The 27060-nt window shown below is 46.9% G+C and overlaps 1 protein-coding gene across 7 annotated transcripts in view; it reads left to right on the forward strand.

The window, feature by feature from the left end:
• The window catches only part of Dgkg (diacylglycerol kinase, gamma), a 193493-nt gene that overhangs the window by 137780 nt on the left and 28653 nt on the right, over nt 1–27060 (forward strand). For all 7 annotated transcript variants that reach the window (XM_087575570.1, XM_087575569.1, XM_087575573.1 and 4 more), the window contains 1 exon segment: nt 20678–20855. In XM_087575570.1, coding sequence (XP_087431696.1) covers nt 20678–20855 — 178 coding nt within the window.

Genomic DNA, 27060 nt, shown 5'->3' on the forward strand with positions numbered 1-27060 from the left:
GCTCTACCGCAAGAACGGTCAGTGCTCTCAGCCCCTGAGCCATCTCTGCAGCCCCTTAAACTACTTTTTTAAACAAAGAGCTGTGCATTGTCAGTTTGAACTGGGCCCCACAATTGTGCTGCTCATCCTGTTGGTGAGTTCTGTTTTCCTGAGACTTCCAGCGCTTGTAGCAGCCTGCCTGTTATTTGCCTGTCGGTGCCCTTTGGCTTCTCCCTGCCCCACTTCTGCAGGCTGTGTTCCTCAAGTCTTCTGACTGCTAGGAGCCTGTCTCCTGCCTGCTAGAGACCCAATTTCTATGCACATCCGTGTCTTCACTTGCTGGGTTCCCGTCCATGGATTCTTTGCTGACAATCCCACCTTCTCATGGAATTCAGGCCTTTACACTTGAGAAAAACATATTCAGACATGTGAGAAAATCTCCTATCATCTGCACCCCTCCCCCAATTCCCACTCCCCCAAAATCTGGTCTAGAACCTTCTGTAAGAGCCATGATCCTCTACTGAGGCTGGGCCACTCCTCTGATAGGAGAATTAAGCCTGTGGCAGAGGAAGGTGCTGCTCACAGAGAGTGTTTGCAAACAAAACACAAAGCCAGAGGTTCCATAAGGTGGTTCTTGACTCATCTGCGGGCCTCTCCTTCTGGTTGCCTGGTTACTGACACCACGGTGGGAGTCACCTTTGTGCCAGCTTGGCCACAGGACAGAGGCCCAAAGGCCAAGAGCCTGTGTCTCCACACCTGGGAGAAGTTGAGGGCCCGCTCTCCTAATTTACACATAAATACATTGCCCGGGGCTGGGGCTGGGGCAGCTGAGCGTGCTGAACAGATCTGTGTGCATTCTCCCTCTTGGCACCGTCCTCTGCTGGGGTCTTTTTAAATATCCCCGCAAGTGAGGGACAGCCCTGCCTAACCACAGCCAGCTGCAGGCCCACAGCGAGTTCTTGTTCTCCCTGCAGCTGGCCTTGACACAGTGCCCAGAATACAGCAGCTCAGCTCCCCTGCCTCTTTGGCCCGCCCTGCTGGCTCCTGGGTAGCCATGCCCAACAGTCCCCTTGGGGTCCAGGATACACAGCGACACTTCCTCAACCACACAGGGAGTTGGTGGCAAATGGCACTGGTGCTTCAGGAGGGGCGGGCTGTTACGCTGTGTGTTGCTGGGAGCTTTAGGAAGCACTTCCTGTTTTCCTTATCTCTTAGTAATACTCTTTTCAGTGTTTATTCACAAGAGTAAGCTTTGGGAGTCAGGGATAGGATGACATGTGACAGTGGGTCGATTAACAGTAGATTAGGACAGGCACCATTTCTGCATCCAGAGGACAGTGGTGGGTAGTCCCAGGTGGTGTGATCAAGACTGAAAGACAGAGGGGAGGGCAGGTGAGTGCCAGGTGAAGGTAGGGCAGGTGGGTGACAGAGGAGGGAGCCTCTGGTGAAACATGAGAGAGAAGCTGGCCTTCCATATACACACCAAACTTCCACCACATACCACAGCCTTCAAAGGCAGCACAGGATTCACCAGCTCCCAGTCAGCCAACTCGGGAGGACACCATTGAGATGTCACTGCCCTTCCCTGCTTCCTAAGCTACACTAGCAGGGAGTCACCCCCACCATGTGGAAGCTGAGACTGAGAGGATCAGAAGAAAAGGGAGGGAAGAGATAAGGGACAGGATAAGTCAGTGCTTCGACTGCCTGCCTCAGTGTCTGAAGCCCAGGGAGACAGGTACTATGACACTTTTAAAATAAGGCTCAGATGCATCCTGCGACTGGGAAGCGAAGACTCCAGGCGTTCTGGAGTGAGGCGAGCTTAGAAACTAGTAAATAAATTTATCCACGGGGTGTTAAAGCTTAGCAACTCCTCCTGCCTCAGTGTCTTCCTCCTTCCTGGGGTGTGTGTGTGTGTGTGTGTGTGTGTGTAAGAATTTGTATACACGTGTGTATATGTCAGTGTTTGCATGTGCATGTGAGTGTATGTGTTTGTGTAAATGTGTATGCATGTTCGTGTGTACACATTTGCATGCATATAGTGTATACAGTATCTTTTTGTGTATGCATATATTCATGTATGTGATTATATGTGTAGGCGTATGTGTATTTGTATGTATATGTGTGTAATGTGTGTGCTAGTATATGTTTTATGTGTATATGCATATGTGCATATGTTTTTATGCTGGTATATGTTTTTTGTGTATATGCATGTGTGCATATGTTTTTGTGCTGGTATATGTTTTGGCGTGTTTGTATGTGTACGTGCGTGTATGTATGGGAATGTGAAGCTCCATCTCAGTTCAGGCAGCCATGGCACCCTGTTGAGAGGTGCCAGGCACAATCCTAGCGCCCACCAGAGGAAGGAAGGAAAGGAGGGAGGGAGGGAGGAAGGGAGGGAGGGAGAGAGAGGGAGGGAGGGAGGGAGGGAGGGAAGAAAGACTCAGTACAAGAAAAAGCAAAGGACTGAGCAGAAGTTTACAGAAGTTTTTTCTTACACAGCCCCTCATTTCTCCTGACCTACAGAACACAAGGGGGTGTGTATTCGTGCTCTTAATTAGAGAATGAGAAAATCTGAAGCTGAGGATTCAGCACTGAGAAAAGGCACCATGATGAGGATACAGGCAGGTAGTAGCATTTGGGACGGTGAGCAGGCTAGCCCCTCTGGTGGTGAGGGCCAGTTCTCATTCCGGGCAGTGGACATATGTAATGGGAGCAGAGACAGGAATTGCTGTCCTGCAAGTCTAGCTGAATCAGAGTGCTCTAGGTCAGTGACAGAGTCTGTCTCAGCGAGTAAGGCAGAGAATGACTGTGGAGGAACAGAATAATCTCTAGCCTACACACATACATACGTTCATAGGCACACATGCGTGTAAGACTGCACATGCCACATACACAAAATGTCATGAACACACACACACACAAACGTGCAAGGCACAGATATGCACACAAAGCTGCACATGCTACACACACACACACAATTGAATGACTAACATAAAAGGCTAATTTTTTTCAGGTAAAACTTCCATTAATGCCATAGACATGGCCTCTTTCTCTCAGATTGGTGGCCAGTTGAGAAGAAATAGGAAACTTGATCCTATCACTGACGTAAAGTTCATGTCCCACATGAATAGAGAGAATAGTCCAGAGAACACACAAAGCCCATTAAATGCCCACTTGGCTAGTGCTAGGAAACCTCCATGATCCCTGTGGATCCCTGTGGATCCCTGTGGATCCCTGTTTTAACAGCTCAGCCCAGTGCCTCAGGCAGGGGAGAGGTAAACCCCCCTTGCCTCTCTCTCCCTCACCCCTGGAAAGCTGTACTCGCTGTTCACGTGAGGAAAGGGACTGAAATTCACAGGATTGTTCTGTATTTGGGCTCAGGGACTTACTAGCTGGATGTCCGTGCCTCAGTATCTTTACCCATAAAACAGAGTTTCCGGAAGGCAGCCTATTTCCCAAGGACATGAGTTACGTTCCCAGGATCTGATGTTAAGTCTCACAGCCTCTACAAAGCAGCCCCACTCAGAGAGCGTCCTAATTACCTTTTACAGCAGGAAGGCGAGCTGAGAGACTGTTGGGTTTTACCTGAGTCCACAGCCCGGCAGGTCTGACTCAGGCTTGAGTCAGGATTTACCCGAGAGCTTGAGAGCAGCGAGTCTTGTCTGCTGATTGTTCGGTATTTTGTCTGTTTTGCTATTTCATATAAATTTAAGAACAGGCATGAAGCAATTTGCTTACCCTGGGGAGCAGTGAGAAATCTATGGCACATTCTCTCCAGGGTGTTCCACTTAAGGGAACTGTAGGCCCGTACCTGAACAGCGTGTTCCTCAAGGTTGCTTGTCAGTGCAGTCCTGGACCAGGCCAGCCCTGTCCATGCCACCCCTCAGAGCATGACCCTCTTTATATCTGTCCTAACCTGATTCCACCTGACTGCAGGGAGCAGTGGGGAGTGGGGTTTGGAGTGGGGAGCAGCATTAAGTCACCACCCCCACCTTAGGCCCAGAAGCCTTGCCAAGGATCTTAAAGGTTTTCCGAGTTAGGTGGGGCAAAGCAGGCAGGCCTCAACTGGAGGACTCATCTTCCATTCTGGGAACTATTTCCTTTTCCAAGTTAAAAATAAGAAATCCCACAATTTGTTGGTATTTAATCTAATCTTTAAGAAAGTGTTCACAAGAAAAGGCTATGGTCTCCGCTAATAAGGACCCAAATGGGAAGGTCGTTCAAATCTAGAAGCTGCTCAGAAGTTACCCAGAGTAACCCGTGAGAACCGAGGGGGAGGGGGTCTACACATCAGTTACCTTCTATTAAGGATTTAGGAATACAAGGAGATATTAAGAACATAGATCAAGGGTTGAGGATTTAGCTCAGTGGTAGAGCGCTTGCCTAGCAAGCACAAGGCCCTGGGTTCGGTCCCCAGCTCCGGAAAAAAAAAAAAAAAAAGAACATAGATCAATTTCCTTCTCATTCAGTATTTATCAATATTGCATCGTTCCTTTAAACAGTTTTTGATCAAAGAAATAAATTAGAGGTAAAACAGAAGCCCTCACAACCTGCTTTCTTCTTCCTTTAAAACAGAGAGCAGGAGAGAGGGGGGAGGGAAGGAAGGGGGGAAGAGGGAGAGGGAAGGAAGGGGGAGAGGGAAGGAAGGGGGAGGGGGATTGGGAGGGGAGAGGGAGAGAGATAGGCATGCAAACATCACAGTGTTTCAGAGATCACTTCTAGACAAAATGGAGCTGGCTGACTATTTGCATGATGATTTGGTTTTGAGTTTTTGTTTTGTTTTCCATTGTTGGGTTTCGTGTTTGTTTGTGTTTTAAGAGTCTTGCTATATAGGCTGCTTAGTCTGGCTTCAAAACTATAATCCCCCTGCCTCAGCCCCACCTTCCATACCATCATTCTAAGATTATAGGTAAGTGCTGTGATACACCACTGCTTCCATACTTTTCACTGCTCTCTAGTGCTCTACAAATGTCCAATCCATTGTTGGTCATGAGGTGTAGAAGCTAGAGCGAAGACAAGCCAATGGGAATGTGTATGGTCAACCATCTGAGGGAGTAATCTGGCTAGGCACACTAACCGGAAAGTGTCTCTAGCCCCTCTGAACCAGCAGGTGCCTCTCCATCTGCACCTGAAGAATGGGCTGTGTCCAACCTTGTGCACAGGGGTGCCGTGCAGTGTCTTTATTGCAAGAGAATGAAACTGACCTAGATGGTTATTGTAACAGCACTTTAGAAAGACAGTATGGAATAGAGCACTAAATGCCACTGACTTGTATAATTTAACATGGTTATTTGTACATACATTTAACTTCCATTAAAATGTTTAGGACTCTTTCAACTAAAACAGGGCCTTGTGCCAGCAATATCATCCAACTTAGTGGATGGCTGGGATCTTGCCTATAAAAATTCTAAATTCTCAGAACACACCTTTGTGTGTGTAAAGAAGCTTTATAACAGGGCATGGAGAGCTGGGAGTGGTACACACCTTTAATCCCAGCTCATGGGAGGCAGAGGCAGGTAGATTTCTGTGAGTTCTAGGCCAGCCTGGTCTACAAAGTGAGTTCTGGGACAGCCAGGGCTACACAGAGTAACCCTGTCTTGAGAAGAAGAAACAAAAAAGCAAAGAACAGGGTGGTTTAGTCTGTAATCCTAGGACTCAGAAGGCTGAAACTGGAAGATTCCTGAGGAGACACAACAGGTCTATTCATCCCAGATAGGAAAATCAAAACAGACTTAAGTGCAGAAAAAACAAAAGTTAAATGTGAACCGATGAGATTTATTGGAGTTCCTTACATGAATATGGGTGAGGGGTTGTTTACAGGAGCAGAAATGAATCAAAGACAGCTTTGTCACCAAAGCCCACTTCACCATGGGTGACAGCTCACAAAGCTGGGAACTTGGAGCATACTGCACAGCCTCCAGGGACCTCAAAAGGTTGGACAGTGTACTTTCCAAGTGCCACAGTTGGTTTAAACCCCTTTCAAGGCAGGTGGTCTAGTCTGAGAGTCTTTGCAACATTGGCTCTGATAGTCCGGGGAAGAGGGTCTTAGACAATCTGGTCAGTTTCAGGAACTTCCTGAAGCTATTTGAGTTGTTTACCTTCCTATTTAAAGAGCTTCTCTGTGGGGTAGAATGTTTCAATATCAGAGGAAACTGTTACACAATAAGTGCCTTTACTCCCTGATTCACTCTTACCAATGCCATTAGTATTGAAAAGACTTCATATTCAAGGACTTCACAGATTAAATAGCTTGATCAGGTTCAATCATCCAGTGTAAAAGAGGAAGGAAAGAAGGAAAAAAGGAAGGAAGGAAGGAACCATGGCTCTCAGGGACCAACTGGATATTATCTGATCTTGCCTTTGCCTGCCCACCCACCCCCGGCTGTTTTGCACACCCTTAATTTGGAAGGGAAGAAATCTTAAAACAACTTTGGTCTCTTCTGGTTAACTTTGTTGACCTTTCAGATCATGTAGCAAATAAGTGGAAAGGGCTATCCCGCCCAACCAACCAGAGTAGATTAAATGGCCACATCTTTATGAGAGAAGGAAGTGAGAAGAGAAAACTGCTACAAGTAAAGCCAGGGCATCTCCGGGTGAGAGTCTCTTGGTGAGTTTCCTTCCTCAATCAAGCCAAGTGCCCCATGTGTCCAGCAAGAGCCACAATGTAGCCTTTTTAGGTCCGCTCTGGCCAGTTCAGGCTTCCTTTCTCAGCCCATCTACCCCGTCTCAGTGATCCAGTTGAACCTTCCGTGGTTTCTTAACTGCGTTCTCCTGAAATGTGTGCTACTCTTTCCTGATTTCAAATGTCAAAATGACAAGTACATCAGAAAATACTGAGGAGCAAAAAGGAAAGAAAAAGAAAGAAAAGTAAACAACAACCTCATCACGCAGGCGCCAACAGTGCTGGGGTTAATAGCCTCTTTTAATCTATATTATTGCGAAACTTCTTGAGGACCTGTGATTTATTCTGTGGCCTTATTTAAACTCCATTTTCAAACTCGGCACCATGATGCCTGCCTCCCCACCTTTTCCACGGTGCATTGACCACGAGTCTCCTCCTCATGGACTCAACCACCGTAGTTCCGCTGACTCAGGGCAAACTGTTTTTGCTAATTCTCCCTGTGAAATCCCATTGATTGCTTTCAGATCTGATGCCACTTCTCTCCCTCGAGTGACCCTCTTCTTCCATTTCCTGCTAGCATGCACCCTGTAGTTCAGTCGAGCCTGTGTATATGCTATTGCTTTCTGTTCCCTTCTGTCTCCTTTGTTTTTTGTGAATTGCTTTGATTATCCTTTGTCTTCAGGTTCCTGACAATACCATACTTTGTGTCTTCCAAGTATGTGGGAATGACTTTTAAAGATTAAACCTTCTGCCTACATTTTCTTAAAAAAAAAAAAAAAAACACAGCTGGGTGGTATGATTAGTGTGTCTGATAGGTTAGCCCCAGGAAGTCTTAGAGGATCGAGGCAAGAGTCCCATCCCTGACATTCCAGGTTAAAGCCCTGTCTCCAGCAAATTCTGGACGACTCTCTCAGATAACCTCTGCCCCCAGAGAGCTTAGCTTTATGGCTGCCAAAGTCCCTTGGTAAAAGGATAACTTCCCCCCAAGCAATGTGTCTTTCAAGGTAAGAAAGCAGTGAGATCCTGTCTGTAGAAAATGTTAGCGTCCTTAGACATTCCAGAATACCGAAGAGTCCTATGCTCTTTCTTTCTTTTTTTTTTTTTTTTTTTTTTTTTTTTTTTTCCCGGAGCTGGGGACTGAACCCAGGGCCTTGCGCTTGCTAGGCAAGCGCTCTACCACTGAGCTAAATCCCCAGCCCCTCCTGTGCTCTTTCTTACAATACTCCACAACTCAGGCACTTCAGGGAAGAAAAGTAATCTAATCCTTTCTTGCCTCTTTACAGCTTGACTGTCAAACAAGGAATACAATAGAGAAATATGACTTACGGGTTACAGAAGAGAACTGTGTATTTCTTAGGCTAGTGAGGTTCTAGAAGGGAAAAAAATTGACTCTTTAATGAAGGGCAGAGACCTTCATTAAACCAGGGCTGACTAAGTACCTCTCACGTCGATTACAATCTGCAGATCCTAGCACTTCCATACAGTGTCTGATTTAACGCTCATAACAACTCTGTATCCCGTGTAGTATCCTCATTATTTTCATAAAGCCCCAGAAAATATATAAGCACTCATCATTAAATGCACAGTGGCCCATGCTTTTAAATCCTAGCAGAGGAAGGTGCATCTGTGTAGTTGACACAAACCCTCTCCTTCAGGGCTTGATGTGTGCATCCGACAGTGAGCTCTCTGAAGCGACGACTTTTTCATCTGGCAGTCATAGAGCCAGCAAGCAGCCTAAAAGGAATTAATTTCTCGGTAGTAGTGATCTGTTGATAGTGAGGTTGACTGAAAGTTCGAAAACCTCATATTCGGTGTGAACAACAATAAAATTACCAGCGACCCCCTGAAGTCACACTTTTTTTGGTTGGCAGCCACTAGAATCAAAGGGAGCTACGTGCTCCATTGGTAGCAGAGAGGGAAATGCATGGCCAAGCTAACAGCCTGGCACTCAGAGAGTGGGAAGATATCCTACACAACACCCTGAGTCGTCCACAGGGTCTGGACAACTGGGAACCAGGGCAGGAAATGCCAGGGCTCTCCCACCTCTTTCCCACCGAACTGAGTTAAAACAGGGAGTGGGCAGTGCCAGTAAGGCGGTGAGGATGCTGGGCACTGACCCTGCAGGAGAAGAAAGGGCCTCCATTCTGAGCCCTGCTCCTTGCCCAGAGGCCTACCTGCCCTGGAGCCCTGCCAGATCCTAAGGCTACCAGTCCTGTTCTGCTTAATGGGGTTGGACTCTCAGAAAATCCCATTCAGTCCACTGGCCTCAGCCCTCCAGGGAGGCAGAAAGGCCTGCTAAATCTGCATCCAGAAAGTCCTAAAACACCAAAGTTTTTCTAAGCTTGGGGAAGTGGAGCTGTAGAGAGGAAACGGCTTTGCCCTCTGTCCAACTCTGAGGCAACCCGCCACCATGAGCTCTGAGAAACAGCAGTTTTGTTTTGGAAACTGGCACCCAGTGCAGGCTCACTCCTGGATATGAACTTGAGCCCCCCACCCCCACCCCAGCTGCAACACTCCACTTCCAGCCTCTCTGCCAATATCCCCTTCCAGCTGCCCCTGTCAAAGGCACCATTGTGCCCTCCTGGCATAGCAACAGAGTAAGGCTAAAGAGGAAGAAAACATTTTCTGCCCATGAGATGTTCTTAAGCAGGTTGTGTGTGCATGGCTTCAATGCCACATTCCTTGAGCCCACACAAATTCACCAGAACTCCATCATCCCTATCACAGATGGCAGCTTACTTTCCAGGCTAGCTAGCCCACCACAGTTAGCTGTCAGAGAATGTGGAGCACACAGCCAGGATGTCAAGGCTGGGCAGAAAGAGAGATCAGGATAACATTTCTCAGAACAGCACGCACTAGCCTGCCAGAGTAAATTCTGAACTTCAAACCTCTGAACTGGAAGGCGTTTTGTTTAAACATACACACTCGACAAAAGAGTCATTCTAGCACATTCTAATAAGTGAGGTTCTTACCCACTTCTTGATTATTGGAAGAGTAGGAAGCCCCCAAGAAGCCTGTTTATGACTAGATAGCATGGACTTTCAGAACATTCTTCCAGACACTGAACAAGTGTTGCATCCTGTTCCTTGTTATCGGTTCCCTAGTTGACACTGGGCACTTTGGTTGGAACAAAATATATACACAGTATCTGTGGATGCATGAATGATGTTCCCATTGTAGGAGCCTTATCATCCTTCTCACTCCTCCATATGATTGCCTACCGTAAGGCTAATGATAAATCTATTACATAGTATCACACTACAAAGTATCGCATTAATTTACAATGAGCTATACATTCCTAGTTCCTACATATCTCTACTTATAGATGCATAACTCTCCTGGCCACTTTTTTTAAAAAGATTTGTTTGTTTTATTTGTATCAGTTTTTTTTTTTTGCCTGCATGTTTGTATGTGTACCACGCGTGTACAGTATTCCTGGAGGCCAGATGAGTTGCTATGTGGGTGCAGGGAACCCAGCCCAGGTCTTCTATAAGAATATCAAGTGCTCTTTAGCACAGAGCTATCTCTCCAGCCCCTTCTGACTACTCTTGTCTCACAGGCAACCAAGCACAGCACTAACAGATCCCTTGTATGTGCTCTTTCCATGGTCTGGCTTCTTGATCTTGCCACTTGCCTCTCGTACAGGAGACGGGGAACCTGAGGGAAGACAAACACCAAACAGAAGACTGAAAGAGATAGACCCGCCTTAACTTTGCCAAGTCAGTGATTTATCATCTGCATAACGAGCCTACATACACTGACGCTGCAGAGTTAAAAGGATTAGATCTAAAATACATGGTGAGCCTGTTGCTGAAAATGATGTTATTATCTTACTGCCCGCTACAAACAGCAGTTCCTAAAAATCATATCCAACAGGCTCTCTGAGCATAGTGCAAGCATTACCTGTACCATTTACCTACATACCAGACCCATTTTTGTATGGAGACCGCCTTCCCAAGACAGCTCTCTCCACTCAATGTAGCACGGTCTCTTCCCTCAAGATAAGTCTCAGACATTAACTCCGGAAGCATTCACTCTTGTTCCTCTCTAGGGAAAACAAATCCAGTGATTTCCCTGGCTACTTTTCTTACACTCTCTGAATCTGTAGATAGAAAGGTCTGGGCTTCCTTTTCAGTCTTGTTGCCTCTAGCCAGCAGTGCCTCGAAGCCAGACTGCTTGCTGGCCCAGCTCTTCTCAGCTCTCCTCTCTGCTGATGCAGTTGTGTCTTGCGATTGGCTGTGAGTTGGCGTGTTTATACCTTAGAATACAACATTCGCTCTCTGTGCGTTGTTTCCTGAAGCTCTCGCTGGTAAGCAGTTGGCAGCACCTGTCGCAGCACCGACTGACCTGAGAAAGCCCCTGGGTGACTGGGCCCTGTCTTATTTCCACTCCATTCCTTCATCTAGCAGAGAGTAAGTTCTTGATTGTTCTTGATGAATGATGGAGTGCCTCTGTCTTCCCTGTCTCACCGAAGGAGCCTCCCATGTCTCTTCCTGTTGGGGTTTAGGGTGTGAGGTGGGGAGCTTTAGCCATAGTCAGAAGATGACTTCCTGTGGACTAGGGTTAGCATTGGCATCTCTCCCCGTCCTGGGCATTTGAGTCTACTTTACCTGGTCATCCATCACTACATTAATGTAGAGAGATTGAGCAGACTCATCAGGGATGGAGAGTTTTGTCGGTGTTCTTCATGGAATAGCTTGTCTTCCATTTTGGGGATTTTTTTTTCCCCACAAGTGCTTGGGTTTCAATTCACAGGTAGTTATCTTGAGCACCCAATATGGGTGAGACTTCCTGATTCTGTGAGAACACAGAGCCGTGTGGAACACTGTCCTTACCTCCGACTGAGCTTCATGTCTCCTGTGCGACACGTGGCAGAACATACACCACATCCAAGGGGGAATCGAACCAATGAAGTGCAGAGAAAGGGGCCATTGTTTCCCGGCTAGACACCTGGAACAATTTTGAGGAGCTGCTGCATTTCAGGCACCTTGGGATTTATCAGCCATCAAAGGGGCAGTTTGGATCACATGTGGCAGAAACAAAGTAAACAGGCCCCAGCTCTGTCCGCACACAGCAGTTCAGTCCCTCTAACAGGCAGTTACTAGGGCCCAGCTAATTATGAACCTTAACCACCATTCTCTTTCCAAACCAAAGAGGACAAACCAGACAGGGGCCGGCCTTCCCCAGAACCCTAACGTACCATCTAGGCTGCCAAGCCAATTTCAACCTGCCTACCCCTCCCTGTCTTCTCCTGGGTTCTGTAAGACTTAGAACTACCCAGCAAGGTTTGATGGAGCTCTCTCTTTGCCTGATGCTTGTTGGTCTCCTGTTTCCTCAAAAAAAAAAAAAAAAAAAGAGGCGAGGAGGAAAGGGTTGCCCAGGGGGAGTGTGGTTGTCAAGACTCATGTCAGTTCCCTAACCTCTACCCTTCAGGCTTGGTCTGAAACTCTGAAATGGAGCCTAGGCATCAAAGGAAGCCATGAGAGCTAGTCAGAGGTTAGGATGTGGTCTGTCTTTACCTTAGTTCCCTTCTTCCACATTTTAACTGAAAGATCTTTCCTATGGATACAGCCCAGTATTTCTCCCTCAGCAGGAGAGCTACTCCCTGAATCTTGTCACTCAGTGGGGAAATCATCCTCAGACTATCTCCAAAGGAGGAAAAGTACAAGAAATTTCTAGTTCAAAAGGAACCCAAGAGATGTATCAACAAAACATGGTACTGCTTTTAGAAAACCAGTAATTTGGGGGGGGGGGAGGGGGGCCTGTTAAGAAAGCTAAGGAATTATGATTGCCATTGGAGGGTGATGATGATGGATTTAATTTGTAAGCCCTTATTGTTTAAAGATAAGCATCATTTACATATGAGAAGAGAAAATCTAGGTTTGCGCAGGATAGTTGAAAAATGTATGTGAACCTTGAAGTTTGGTTGCCATACGTAACTGCTATGCTGGGTCTTTTCTTTCGCTACTTTTTCATACTTTTAGAAATAACCATAATAAAAGATTAAAACAAAAGAAGAAAGGGAGATGCACATCGGGATAATGCAATGGCAGAGGTCCGGGTTAAGGGAACTTGAGAGGAGCCTGAAGCAGAGCGCCCTTAGGAGCCCCCAGAGCTCCGCCTCCTTGCTCAGAAGCCAGCCCAGCCTAGTGATGGGTGGAGCTTCAATACAAAACAATCTTCCTCCAAACCAGAGAAAATCTGCATGTGGGTGGTGTGGAGAATCCAGGTTAGGGATAACGCAGTCTAAAAACTGAAACAGGTCATCAAATGATAGACTCTCTTTCCCCGAGGACATGCAGAAAAGGGCCAGCAGAGCTGGAATCCGGAGGCCTCCGGCTCCCCACCTTTTCAGGTCAGAGGGGAGGGCCAGCAGCAAGGGGCTTGATGCTCCGCCTCTAACGTTGTCTACCCCCTCAGTGACGACAGAGCTGGAAGGGTCTAGGTTCTACCTAGAAATGCAGAGATCTTTGCATTTGCTTATAAAGGCCTGTGGCCTCTTAACCTTGTCTCTAGTTACCTACACAACGGTTCTCCAGCCAAAAGAACTATCCCCTCCTGAAGAAGCCAGAACTATGGCTGCTGGGGCCGCCCTGGACTGTAGCCAACAACCAGAGCCTGGATGAGCCCTGGGAAGGGAGCCAAGCGGGCTTCGGTGGCCCAGTCACACCTGCACCCGGCAGCATCACCCGGCAGCAACACCCTCACCCGCGGGGGATTTGGAGTGTTTGCGCGCCCACACAACTCTGAGCCCCATGCCTGGCTGTAAACGCTGGGTGGGTGCTGCTCAACTACCTTTCAGAGCAGAGCCTGCCAGTCCCCCTGCCAGCCCCAGCCTAGCTCAGGGCTCCAGGCTCTCCCTGGAGCCGCCCGGAAGGGGGGCCAGATGACGTCATGGAACACTTGGAGGATTTAGCTCGGGAACCGGCCTTCGCCAGTGTTCCAGTTAGGCCTACAATGCCCCATTCCTGGCTCCACTTTCCCGGGACTCAGTACAGCAAGCCTTACATCTTAGGAATTCCAAAGGATACAAATGACAGTGGCTAGGAGACAGGTGTGCAGAGGAGTGCTAAACTGCTCTGGCCAAGCTGGGGGAGCAGGGTCATGACCTGGGGTGGGGGTTCTTCCTGGCACAAGAGATGGCGGGGGTGGGGAGTGGGGTAGGGTGGAGTCAAATCATGCAAGAGTTAGGAATTGCCTTTGCCTCCCACCAAAACTTGGTCACCCCCACCCCCATTTTCAGACTACTTAAAGCACAGAGAGATTAAGGATCACACCCAGAATCACACAGCAGGCTCACCAAGGCTAGCTAGAGACCTCAGCCACCTCTCCCCTCTACTATTTGCCCCAGTTTACACCGGACAGATGGAGAGAAGACAGTCAGTCTATCAAGAGCAGACAGAGGAGGACTGTTTTCTAGGGGAGGAAGCAACAGTTATGGCTACAGAGAGACAGAGGGCACTTAAAACTGCAGGCAAGGAAGAAAGGTGACTGTGGAATACAGTCTGTCAGGGGGAGTGCTGGGCGGTTGTTTTTAAAACAAATCTGGCCTGGAGACGGGATTTAATAACACTAATGTCTAAGCCCTTATAAGATAGAACGGCAGTGGAACATTCAATTATTCAAACAACAGCTGCAAGCTGAATTTTGCTGTAAGCCCAGCATCAGCCTCACTGCCTCGTCTCTAGAATGTGGCATCCAGGGCCTGCTTTGGCAACCTACATCTGCATCTTTGCAGTGCCATGTTCTGTGACCTTGAGCCAGGGCCCGGGCCATCCGCTGGGGTAGCAATGGTGTCTCCCTCAGCACCGGGCTCCTCGGAGACAAGGTAGACAAAGGCTGCCTGGTGCGCAGGGAAGTCTGGCCAGGGGTAGCTGTGACTATCATTTTTCAGAAGGGAAGAGATATTTCAATCAGCAATGAATAAATTGAGATGTTATGGAAGTTACTCCAACCAGGAAAGGAAGTGGCCTCTGACCTAGAAAGAGATACGGGAAAGGGGACGATTCCAGGCTTAGAGCAGAGGAAAACTCATTTTGAAGTGCAGAAAAATTTTGGCACAGTTACTAAATTCCTAATTAGTAGCTACAGAGGAAGGATGGACCCGTAAAAAAAAGGCATTCCAAGATGAACTCCTAACAGATCATGAAACATGTTGAGAAGAAAGAAGGAAAGGAGGTCTTGTTTTCAAGTCTCTGTGACAGAAACAAGGAGGCCAGGATGAGCCCAGGCATTAAGGGAACCGTTGACAGACACGAAGGCAGCATGTAGCCACACCCAGGAGTATGCACACAAAGCACACCTCAGACCTCTAACCCGGCTCAGGGAAGCCTGCAGCTGAGGAGAATCAAACATGGAAAGTATAGTTTGAGGCACCTTGGAAGAAGATCCCTCAACAGAGAAATTGATTGGCCCATGGGCATGTCTGTGGGGTAAAGTCTGGACCAATGGTTGATGTAGGAGGACCCAGCACTTTGTGGGTGATATCACCCCGGTGCAGATGGTCTGAGCTGTGTAAGACGGCTGAACAAAGGGGTTGGGGATTTAGCTCAGTGGTGGAGCGCTTGCCTAGCAAGCGCAAGGCCCTGGGTTCAGTCCCCAGCTCCGAAAAAAAAAAAAAAAAAAAGAAAAAAGAAAAAAAAGACAGGCTGAACAAGCCTTGGGAAGCAAGCCAGTGAGCAGCACCCCTCTACGGCCTCCAATTCAGGTCCTACTTCCTGACTTGAGTCCCTGCCCTGAATTCCCTCTGTGATGGACTGTGACCTGGGATGTGTAAACCAAGTAAACCCTTTCCTCCCTGGTTTGGTTTTGGTCCATGTTCATCACTGCAACAAAAAGCAAACTAGGACAGGTCCCAGATCAAAACTTGGGAAACAGATGCTAAAGGGACCACCATGTTGAAGGAGGGACAATGGACAGCTTACAGGCCTTGGAAAATTCATACCGGTTTGAGTCCAAGTTGTTGGAGGTTTTTTAGGTATCATCCAGAAGTCACGTTGATAAATCTAGAATACAGGAGATTCTATCCAATGAGAGGCAAAGGGACAAATACCACCCAGTTTCCCTAAGATAAAAAGGTATACCATGAAAACTACATATTGAATACTTCTGTCTAAAGCCTGGGAACTGGAATTGATGATTGATACCCTCGCATGGGTGATACAGTTGACTAAAGACAGAATCTTTTCTTTTATTGGATATCTTCTTTATTTACATTTTAAATGTTATCCCCTTTCCCGGTTTCCCCTCTGAAAAAGCCCTATCCCATCCTCCCACCCCCTACCTCCATGAGGGTACTCCCCCAACCTACCCACCTACCCCTTCCAACCTCCCAACCCTGACGTTCCCCTACACTGGGGCATTGAACCTTCACAAGACCAAGGGCCTCTCCTTCCATTGATGCCAGACAAGGCCTCCTCTGCTACATATGCAGATGGAGCCATTGGTCACTCCATGTGTACTCTTGGGTTGGTATTTTAGCTCCTGGAAGCTCTACGATATCTGGTTGGTTGATATTGTTGTTCTTCCTTTGGAGTTGCAAACCCCCTCAGCTACCTCAAGTCCTTTCTCTAACTCCTCCATTGGGGACCCCATTCTCAGTCCAATGGTTGGCTGTGAGCATCTGCCTCTGTATTTGTCAGGCTCTGGCAGAGCCTCTCAGGAGACAGCTTTATCAGGCTCCTGTCAGCACACACTTCTTGGCATCTCCAATAGTGACTAGGTTTAGTGACTACATGTGGTATGGATCCGCAAGTGGGGCAGTCTCTGGATAGTCTTTCCTTCAGTCTCTGCTCCACACTTTGTCTCTGTATTTCCTCCTGTGAGTATTCCCCATTCTAAGAATTACTGAAGCATCCACACTTTGGTCTTATTCTTGAGCTTCATGTGGTCTGTAAATTGTATTTTGGGTATTCTGAGCTTTGGGGCTAATATCCACTTATCACTGAGTACATATCATGTGTGTTTTTTTGTGATTGGGTTACGTCACTCAGGATGATATTTTCTAGTTCCATCCATTTGCCTAAGAATTTCATGAAGTCGGGGCTGGGGATTTAGCTCAGTGGTAGAGCACTTACCTATGAAGCGCAAGGCCCTGGGTTCGGTCCCCAGCTCTGAAAAAAAGAACCAAAAAAAAAAAAAAAAGAATTTCATGAAGTCATTGTTTTTAATTGCTGGATAGTACTCTATTGTGTAAATGTACCTCATTTTCTGTATCCATTACCCTGTTGAAGGACATCTGCATTCTTTCCAGCTTCTGGCTATTATAAAAAAGGCTGCTATGAACATAGTGGAACATGTGTCCTTGTTAAATGTTAGAGCATCTTATGGGTATATGCCCATGAGTGGTATAGCTGGATCCTCAGGTCCAATTTTCTGAGGAACCACCAGATTGATTTCCAGAATGGTTGCTTGTACCAGTTTGCAATCCCACCCACACTGGAGGAGTGTCCCTCTTTCTCCACATCCTCGCCAGCATCTGCTGTCACCTGAGTTTTTGATCTTAGCCATTCTGACTGGTGTGAGGTAGAATCTCAGGGTCATTTTGGTTTGCATTTCTCTGATGACTAAGGATGTTGAACATTTCTTTAGGTGTTTCTCAGCCATTCCATATTCCTCGGTTGAGAATTCTTTGTTTAGCTCTGCACCCCATTTTTAATAGGGTTATTTGGTTCTCTGGAGTCTAACTTCCTGAGTTCTTTGTATATTTTGGATACTAGCCCTCTATCGGATATAGGAATGGTAAAAAGTCTTTTCCCAATCTGTTGTGACCATTTTGTCCTAATGACAGTATCCTTTGCCTTACAGAAGCTTTGTAATTTTATGAGGTCCCATTTGTCAATTCTTAGTCTTAGAGCATAAGCCACTGGTGTTCTCTTCAGGAAATTCTCCCCAGTGCCCATGTGTTTGAGGCTCTCCCCCACTTTTTCTTGTATTAGTTTCAGTGTATCTGGTCCTTGATCCACTTGGACTTAAGCTTTGTACAGGGTGATAAGAGTGGATCGATTTGCATTCTTCTACACGCTGACCTCGAGTTGAACCAGCACCATTTATTGAAAATGCTATCTTTTTTCCAGTGGATAGTTTTAGCTCTTTTGTCAAAGATCAAGTGAGCATATGTGTGTAGGCTAATTTCTTGGTCTTCAGTTTTAGTCCACTGATCTACCTGCCTGTCTCTGTACCAGTACCATACAGTTTTTAATCACTATGGCTCTGTAATATTGCTTGGAGTCAGGGATGGTGATTCCCCAGAAGTTCTTTTCTTATTAAGGATAGTTTTTGCTATCCTGAGATTTTTGTCATTCCAACTGAATTTGCAAATTGCTCTTTCTAACTCTATGAAGAATTGAGTTGGAATTTTGATGGGGATTGCATTGAATCTGTAGATTGCTTTTGGCAAGATGGCCATTTTTATTACATTAATTCTGCCCATCCATGAGCATGGGAGATCTTTCCGTCTTCTTCCATTTTTTTCTTCGGAGACTTGAAGTTCTTGTCATACAGATCTTTCACTTGCTTGGTTAGAGTCACACCAAGGTATTTTATACGATTTGTGACTATTGTGAAGGATGTCATTTCCCTAATTTCTTTCTCAGCCTGTTTATCAAGACAGAATCTTTTGTTACTTTCATTACTTTTGTGGTAAAGGTCGTCAGGGAAAGTCTGCCATGACACTTAGGAGATTCTCTTCTGTCTTGGTGGGAAGTACACGGGCTTGAGGTCTGCGGACCTGCATTTCCATCTTGCTTCACCATTCATAGATCTGATGCCCACAAGGAGGTTGCTTTACTCTCAGGGCCTCTTTTATGAAAGGCAGGGAAGTTCTCTTAGGTCCATCTCTTCTCAGAGCTCTGTGATTCCGTCTCAAAATTCTTATGCACTGGTAGAAGCAGGGTCTTGAAGACAGTGCGTCAGTAAAATGCCTCCACTCTAAGGTTACAACAGCACCATGTGACCAAGTGACCAAAGAGAGGCTTGATCCCTGGTTTTGCCATTATGACTTAACCCCCAAATGATGGCGAGCTGTGACAAAGGCCACAGAATATCGATCTGAATAGACTGAATAGAGGTGCGGACCAAGAACCAGATTAAATAAAATTAATTAATTAATTAATTAATCACTGTGAATTCCCACATCTAAGCTATACTTTTCAGTCCTACATAAGGTCAAGACAGAGAAATGCATGGTAAGAAGGAGGTCAGGGTGACTGAGGTGACTTTTTTTGCCTGTGGAACTAGATGCGTCATCATTTAGCTGCAAACAAAGAGCTAATGAGGCTCTTACAGTATCAGCAATAAGGACAGTGGCAGGTAACACATGACACTTCTATGGGTGCTTTATACACGTCTTGTTTTATGAGCATGATGATGTGATGGAATTCCAGCCCCAAGAAATACTGGCGTGACTGCCACCTGTCCTACCAAAGAGGTCAGCGCTGTGGTTTTCAATGTCAGGGACGGTATCAACTAGGCAGGGAATAAATTGTGGTATGTACGAAACAGAACAATCAAAATACGGAAAGTCTGAAAAGGAGGTCGGAGCAGTGGCCACAATCAGCCCAGGGGCTGCACAGCCACATGAGTGGGAGGAAGAGAAAGTCCTTAAGGCTGGGACTGTTACTGCTCACCTTGCCGCCGTCTGAACATCGTACCCACGTAAGAGAACTTTCAAAGGCTCCAATCTCCCCAGTGGAGAAATGAGTTCCCAGTTATCAGAAAAGCTCGCTGTATTCTTGTTCTGTGGTTGGAAAACGAGTCAGAGGCAACAACACTGATTAGAACTTCAAAGAAATCAGGCAGCGGACTGGGGTGGTGAGTCACTGTGAACATTACGGAGCCCCAACTCTCCCTAGACCTCCTTTGGTGAAGAAAGTTTGATTTCTGGGTATTTTAGGCCGTTTTCCATCATTCCCAAATAGCACAAGCTGGGTGAACAGTAAATAACAAAGGCTAAGTCCTCACAATTCAGGACCAGTGTCAAAGGGCTGCATGTGGTTGGGGCCAGGGTTTCCTCCTGGGAGTCCTGCAGTCTGCAGGCAGCAGGAGCACACATGGTTTCCTTCCCCTTCTGACAAGGCTAATGAGATCAAGGCGCTCCAGTTCTAGAGAGCTCTTCTAATCCTAATTAGGCTGCTTCTCTTCATACTGTGACAATGGAATTAACTCCCACCAAGACTCTGATAAGGCACCACCCAGGTCATAGCAGTAGATAACCAGGGTGACAGAAGATTGCTACTCTATGATTTTGATTGCCTTCCTTCCTTAAAAGAAGCATCATTTTAAAAACAGAAACAAAAACCATGGATGGGCTTTATCGTGAAAGTCCACAAATGTGGAGTCTACCTGTGCATTCTTGGATAACAAAGCACATCTTTTTGGGTCCCATTTGTTCTTCTGTAAATGAAATAAATCACCAATCATCCTGAGGGACAAGGATCAAAGCCAGTGCTCTTTTTTTTTTTTTTTTTTTTTTTTGGCTGTGCGGGTAAGACTTGTGCCAAAATGGGATAGCTCTACAGCTAGGCGAAGCCTTCCAGTCTCTCAAACCCCGTGGGGGAGGGGGTGGTAGAAAGCAGATAAAGAAACTCCTGCTACCTCAGCAAGCACATGTGCCAGAGCGACACTTAGTGCAGCTACGAGAGACAGGCAGATTGGAAGGCCTCCCAAACCCGAAAGTCTTGCACTTCTTGCCAGACGGAGAGAGGGGATAAAATAAAGGAATAAAATAAAAACTGTCATTTGTTGAGAATCCACCTAATACTGGTTTCTGGACCCAGCGACACCACAGATCTTCACAGTGATTAGCAAGGGTCCAAACCGAGGGTATACGGACGGACTGAAGGACAATCTGGCAGCCTCCTCGATCTAAATTACACCCATGAGTATTTCTAGCTCTTTGGAAGTCAGTACTGGATGGCTCCATCTCACCATGGTGGCCAAAGCCTTAAGTCTGAGAAGCTGCCACATACTTAGCTTCTGACTGACAGTGGCGAGGAGGCTAAGGACCCGTCACACCCTTTTAGAAGCCCGGTGACCATGCATGGCCCCACCGTGATCTGCTTTCTCTCCGCTTTGCAGTGCGATGGTGTTGAGGTGGACCTGAGCAATATCTTCCTGGAAGGCATTGCCATTCTTAACATTCCCAGCATGTACGGAGGCACCAATCTCTGGGGAGAAACCAAGAAGAACCGAGCTGTGATCCGGGAAAGCAGGAAGAGCGTCACAGACCCAAAGGAGCTGAAATGTTGTGTCCAAGGTAAGCAAGCGCGAGGATAATTGCTCCAGCCATTGCCCGGGTGACAGAGTGAGCTGGCAAGCCACAACAGAACCTACATCAGGCTCGATAAGGCCCCACTGCTGCCAAGGACCCGGTGCTCTGGGAACAGGCTGACTCATCTACCCTGGTGTTACAAAGTTTACAATCTAATTGAGAAGGCAAGATTCCCAATGAAGGAACCCTAAACAACAGGCCGTAGTCAAACCAGGGCTCCATGAGGTCAGCAGTCAGGTGCTGTTCCTGCCTTGGATACCAGTGTCAACACCCAATAGTTCTCAACCTGCTCTCACTCTTGCTCCCAAGTTTTCTTGGTCACCCTCCTGCTTCTCTTTTCTCTGGCCTCTTGATGCTACAGGGTTCCCACCCAGGTCCTTGGCCTTCTGTATTCTGTCTGTACCTCACTGATGGTCTCCTCCAGTTGTAAGCCTGGGATGCTACCAAACCTGCCCTGTCTGCCCCATGCCATACCCCAGGCTTACACCTAACAATCTGTGCCACATTTCCTTGTACGTAGCAGACACTACCATCTCAGTATGTACAAGGCTGAACTCCTTCTGTCTGTCCCTCTCCCAAGCTTCTCCAGCCTCCCCCAGGACTCAAGCCCAAACATTGGCTTCAGCCTCAATTCCCTTTCGTGTCTTCTTACACTCGGCCGATAAGAAAACCCACGAGTTAACGACTCTTTAATTTATTTATTGTTAGTATTGATTTTACATGTGTGGGCGTTTAGCCTGCATATGTATCTGTAAAGCATTGGTATTCAAGTGCCCACGCAGGCCAGAAGAGGGTGTCAGATACTGTGGAACTGGAGTTACAGACGGTTGTGAGCTGCCATGTGGCTGCTAGGAACTGAATCCCGGGTGCTCTCAGAAGAGTGGCAAGTGTTCCTAACCACTGAACTATCTCTCCAGCCCCAGTTGTCTGCCTTTTAAAAATTCAGGAATCCATTCGCTTCTTCCCACCTGCCTTCCGACCACCTGGATCTAAGCCACTGTCTTCTTCCTTCTGAATGACTAAAATCTTTCTCTCTGGATTCTTTCTTCTAGCCGTGCTATGTATGTATTCTTACCAAGTGTGTGTCTGTCATACCAGGACTCTAGAGGTAGGACATGAGGGCAGCCTAGGCTACATACCTAGAATAAATAATCCCCCCCAAAATGATCTGTTCTTATAACCACAAAAAGATCCTTGAGAAAAATGTCAGTTTTGACAATGTCCAAATCCAGTACTGACTCCAAGGAAAACACCGGATGTTCAGTGTGGTCTGGAGCCTCATGGGGTCTAGCCTTCAGCTAGCTCCTCATGAGGTCTAGCCTTCAGCTCACTCCGAGACCCTATCTTCTGCATGGACTCTCCCGGTCATGTACTCTATTTCTGTCAATCATGCAGGCTGCGTGTGTAAGTCAACTAGCCCTTTCCAGAATAGCCAGCAGTATGTCTCAGGGACTCTCAGCTTTTTAAGATACCCTTAAATGACTTTCATCCCAACATCCCCTTATCAACCCCTGGCTACTGGTTCTGATTGGTCACCCTTCTTGGTATCTGAGTTGCCAGAAGAATGAAGGGGTGAGAAGGTGAGGTGAGGACATTGCCGTGGGTACTGTGCCAGCAGGAGAGGACTGGATTCTAGGACAGGTATTGCTAACAACCCATTTTGACACCTCAGTTTTTATTGCTGTAAAACCAGACTTTTAGGTAAAATCTTGTTAGCTGGGTAGATGGGGCTGAACAAGAAGATTGATTTCTAAACTAGACTTGTTTTGTGAAAAAGAAGATTCCTGGACTTCAAGCTACCTACCATTGAAGGGAGGGACCCACCTACCATTGAAGGGAAGGGCCCACCTACCACTGAAGAGAGGGGCCAACTACCATTGAAGGGAGAGACCCACCTATCACTAAAAGGAGGAACCAACTACCACCGAAGGGAGGGGCTACCTACCATTTAAAGGAGGGGCCAACTACCATTGAAGGGAGTGGCTACCTGCTTATCTCACATAGATCTGTATTCTAGAGAAAGGTAATCAAGCAACATCATCTTCAGACCTCTGTCCTTTCAAAGTGGACTCAGGAATATTTCTCTTTTACCCTCCTAAGTTTCACACAGTAAACTTTGCAATTTGTATGAATTATTAAACTGAATAATGCATTCCTCTTTCCTCCCTTAGCAGGGGAAGTTGAGGGTGCTAGCAGAGTGAGGGGAATATTGGAGGTTGTAAAAAAAAGTCCCTGACACCCCTCCCCACCATGCTCCCACTCAACCACACCCACTCTTACCTCCCTGGCATCCAGTTCTATCAGAACAGAGAAGGAACTGGCAAAAAAGGGCTCTCCTCCATATTCACCCTTGGGGGGTTGAGGAAGCCCTTCCTGGGATCATATTCTGCCTCAGGACTCAATGTCAGCGTGCATCTTTTCCTTCAAGATCTGATCTTACAATTTGTGTTCTTTAAGCAAGAATAAACTATTGATCACTCTTAGCCCTTTTCTACAACCCCCTTTTCCTGTCCCCAAAATGCACTGTAGAGGAATGATGCAGCTCTTCCAGTCATTCCACAGGAGTGTGAGTGGACCAAAGCAGAGGCCCGGGAAGGGCCCTGGCTTCTGGGCTTTGCATAGATCTCGACTTTGAGCCTTCCTCCTGAGAGCCACCATTCCATAAGAGTTGAGTTGGCAGTGGGGGAAAGCTGAAGAGACACGCTGGTTCACTCATTTGTTCATTCACTTAGTGCCTGGGCTCTAGCCAGACTCACTAGTATGCAGCCTGGGGTGTGTCCTTTCAGCTTCTTGGTGCTCCAAGTTTCTCACCTGAAAAATGAGCAACCTGGAAATCACATCTTGAGACTTCTAGGAGCTTCAAAAATGGCAGTCCTCTTTTGGTCTACATGACCTCCTTGAGCAGTTACCTGTGTATTCTTTCTTCTGCGTTTTGTCCCAGGATTTCCGGGTCAGTAGCTAAGGGCAGAGAGCTCTCTGCAGACTCTTCATTTGTTGTGACTCTTGATTCCTTGGCCTTTCCTGACTCTTTGGCTTTTCCCTGGGACTGGGGAGGAGGGAAAAGGCAGGACAGAGAGTACCAGGAGAAGTGTCTCATCATAGAAAGTGTGGTAGAAGGCTTACTGCCAAATCTCTCAGCAGACATCGGTCTTCCTCCTCAGAAGATCGACCCACGTAAGAGGGGTCTCTCAGCATTACCCCTGAGTGGGTTCTACGAGAACGCAGGCTACTGAGGGAGCAATAAGGATGGATGCGGGGGGTCTTGCAGGTGGACAACCCCCGGCTTAAATTTTGGCTTTATGTTTCTCGGTTTTATAACAATTTGAAAATGATTCCACCCCCTGCCCCAGCTTCCTCGTCTATGAATTTGACATAATAATACCTAGTGCCCTTACTGTGTTACGAAGACGGTGGGTGGAAAAGTACCTGGACTCGGTATGAGCTCAGACTTAAAAATAACCACCCTCTGTCCTCTTGGACACCTAGCATGCAAGTAGGGGTCTGGTTTGAACACCTCTGTCTTCAGCACAGAATGAGAAAGAGCAAAGCAAGTTACTGCAGACCTCAGCTCAGCCTTGACCCAGCACAGAAAACTCAGACAAGCAACTGTGCCTCCCTAGGCTTCTCAGATTCCAGGGACAAAGGTTAGGGATTATGCGTTTCTGGAGCCCCACTGCCTGTCCCCAAGTATCAAAATCTAAAAAATTAGGGACTTGTCAGATGGCTCAGCAATTAAGAGCACAAAATGATGCTCTCTCAGAAGACCCGAATTCAGTTCCCAAGATTCATATCTGGTCGTAACCGCCTGTAACTCCAGTTCCAGGAGACTTGACACCTCCAGCCTCCAAAGGTTCCAGTACTCACCCCCACAGAGATATAGACACACACTTTGAAATAATAAGATAATAACATTTATAAAAGATGAAAAGCATTCGATAAACAAGAAAGCACCTAGCATTAGTTTCTTTAGTGTTGGTAACAAGAACAGTCAGAATTTTTTTTTTCTTTTGGTTCTTTTTTTTCGGAGCTGGGGACCGAACCCAGGGCCTTGTGCTTCCTAGGCAAGCGCTCTACCACTGAGCTAAATCCCCAACCCCTCAGAATTTTTTTTTTTTTGGTTCTTTTTTTTTTTCGGAGCTGGGGACCGAACCCAGGGCCTTGCACTTCCTAGGTAAGCGCTCTACCACTGAGCTAAATCCCCAGCCCCCCCCCCCTTTTTTTTTAACACTCTATTGTAGCTTGCAAGTGATTTTATGTGAACTAATAGATCCAAAAACCTATGAGTATGTACTAAATATACCTGCTTCATAATTGGGGAGGGGGAGACTAATCAGTTTATATCCAGAAGTAGCATCAGAACCGAGACTCCTGTCCATGATTCCAAATCAGCCCCTGGAGGATGCTATCCATCTAGAAAATGTGCTGAAGAGACTCCTGTGCCTGTTGTGTAAGCCAGGCTGTCACAGCATGGGTGACATGTAGATATAGTCCAAGGGAAGGAGAGGACCCCATCTACTTGGTAACACCGCTCTTCCGTGATAATGACTCCTTCTCTCTGGAGCCCCCAACAGGGAGATCGGCTCTGAATTCCCTGGGCACTGAGCTCTCCCTTGGTCCCACCAGAACACTGGTTGTAGGTTGCCCTGAATCGTGGGCTCCTCACCCTGATCTCTTTCCTTGTCTGTCCTGGAAAGTAAGGGGGACATATGTTCCCCAGTGACCCCTTCTTTACTGCTCCAGTTGGCGTGAGCCTGGGAGAGTGAGACCTAAAACACGAGGCGGACTGAAGTCTGAAATAGCCAACTTTATTCAGAGCCTCAGACAATTTGTACCCTGAAGGTTAAGTAAAGTGCTCAGGAGTTCAGGCTGTATGCCATCATGAGGACAAGCTACACGTGGTAATAAAAGCACGTTTTCCCGTAGAGGCACATAAGCAACAACAGCTGGGGTCAACTCACTCCTATCTGCTACACCTGCCCAAGAGCACGGAAACACATTTCAAGAACAACTGTGTTTTGGCAAATCCGTCACAAGACTCTGGTTGTCCTGGAGTGTTCTCACACACGATCAGGATTCTCACACGACTCCGTTCTTAGACAGTGTTCTGACAACCTTTCTGTCTTTTTCACAGCCTACTACCCAGGAGGGAGTAGGATGTTCTACAGAAAGGGTTTCTATAAGGAGAGAGAGGAAGGAATCCTTCCTTCAGTAGGCACAGCAGATATGGATTCTACGGGACTAGATCGGGCATCAAGTGAAACTGATGAGAGAAAAGTCTTAGAAAGTGTGATGTGTGAGCATGGGGACTTTTGAACTTCATCTGAGCAGTGAGATGTGCTAACCATCTTTAAATAAGTCGTCCAGATGCAACTTGGAGAACTTGTAGCCAAGAGTCTGTGTGAGGTGGAGGGATACCCCAAAGGAGAATTAAAAACAACTCAGGCCTTGTCACCACCACCATGTGCCCCTAGTGACCCTCCCCAGGCCTCCATTTCAGCACCTCTCCAAACAGAGCAGTGATGAGCTCCTTCCCCTGGGACTGTGGTGAGAGCTGAATTACATCATCCTTGTGGGCATATAGCTGCACCCAGGGTTTGATGAGGCCTTGGTTAACAGTCACCATAATCGCCACTTGGTGTTAAGTAATGTGAAAGGGACAGTTTAGAACCTTTCTCTTCACTTCTCCTTCAGAATTTTGGCCAAGATTCCCTTTAAATCACCCTTGGCTCTGACACCCAAAACTTCTTGGGTTACTGTTGGGGCTATGCTTAAAGTGCACCTGGCTGTTGCTGCAGGCATAGGAGGAGCAGACTGTCATCTAGGGATGCAGGGGGAAGGACAGGGGTCTGGTCGCCAAGTGAAGCAGAAATACGGGTGAGCCAGTGAGGTTAGAAAGCAGAATCCTTGGACGTCTGCCATTTCCTCTGGCACCAGCCCAAGATATAAACGAGAGACTTCCGACACACTCTCTCTAGCCTGGGATCAGTTACCCCCACTGGACCCTCTGGCCATCTCACACATGATTTCTCTATCAGTCCCCCTTGAGCCACAAATAGAGTGTTCTAGAAAGTTTTAAACCAAGAATCTCTCTAGACTCTCACCAGATAATAATTTCTGCCATTCTTGGTAAACAGAACAAGGGTCAGACATTTCTGGTAGAGAGTTTTGAGTCGTTCTTACAACATTACAG

Source organism: Rattus norvegicus, chromosome 11 (genome assembly GCF_021556685.1).
Source record: "Rattus norvegicus strain SHRSP/BbbUtx chromosome 11, alternate assembly SHRSP_T2T, whole genome shotgun sequence".
Taxonomy (NCBI): Eukaryota; Metazoa; Chordata; class Mammalia; order Rodentia; family Muridae; genus Rattus; species Rattus norvegicus.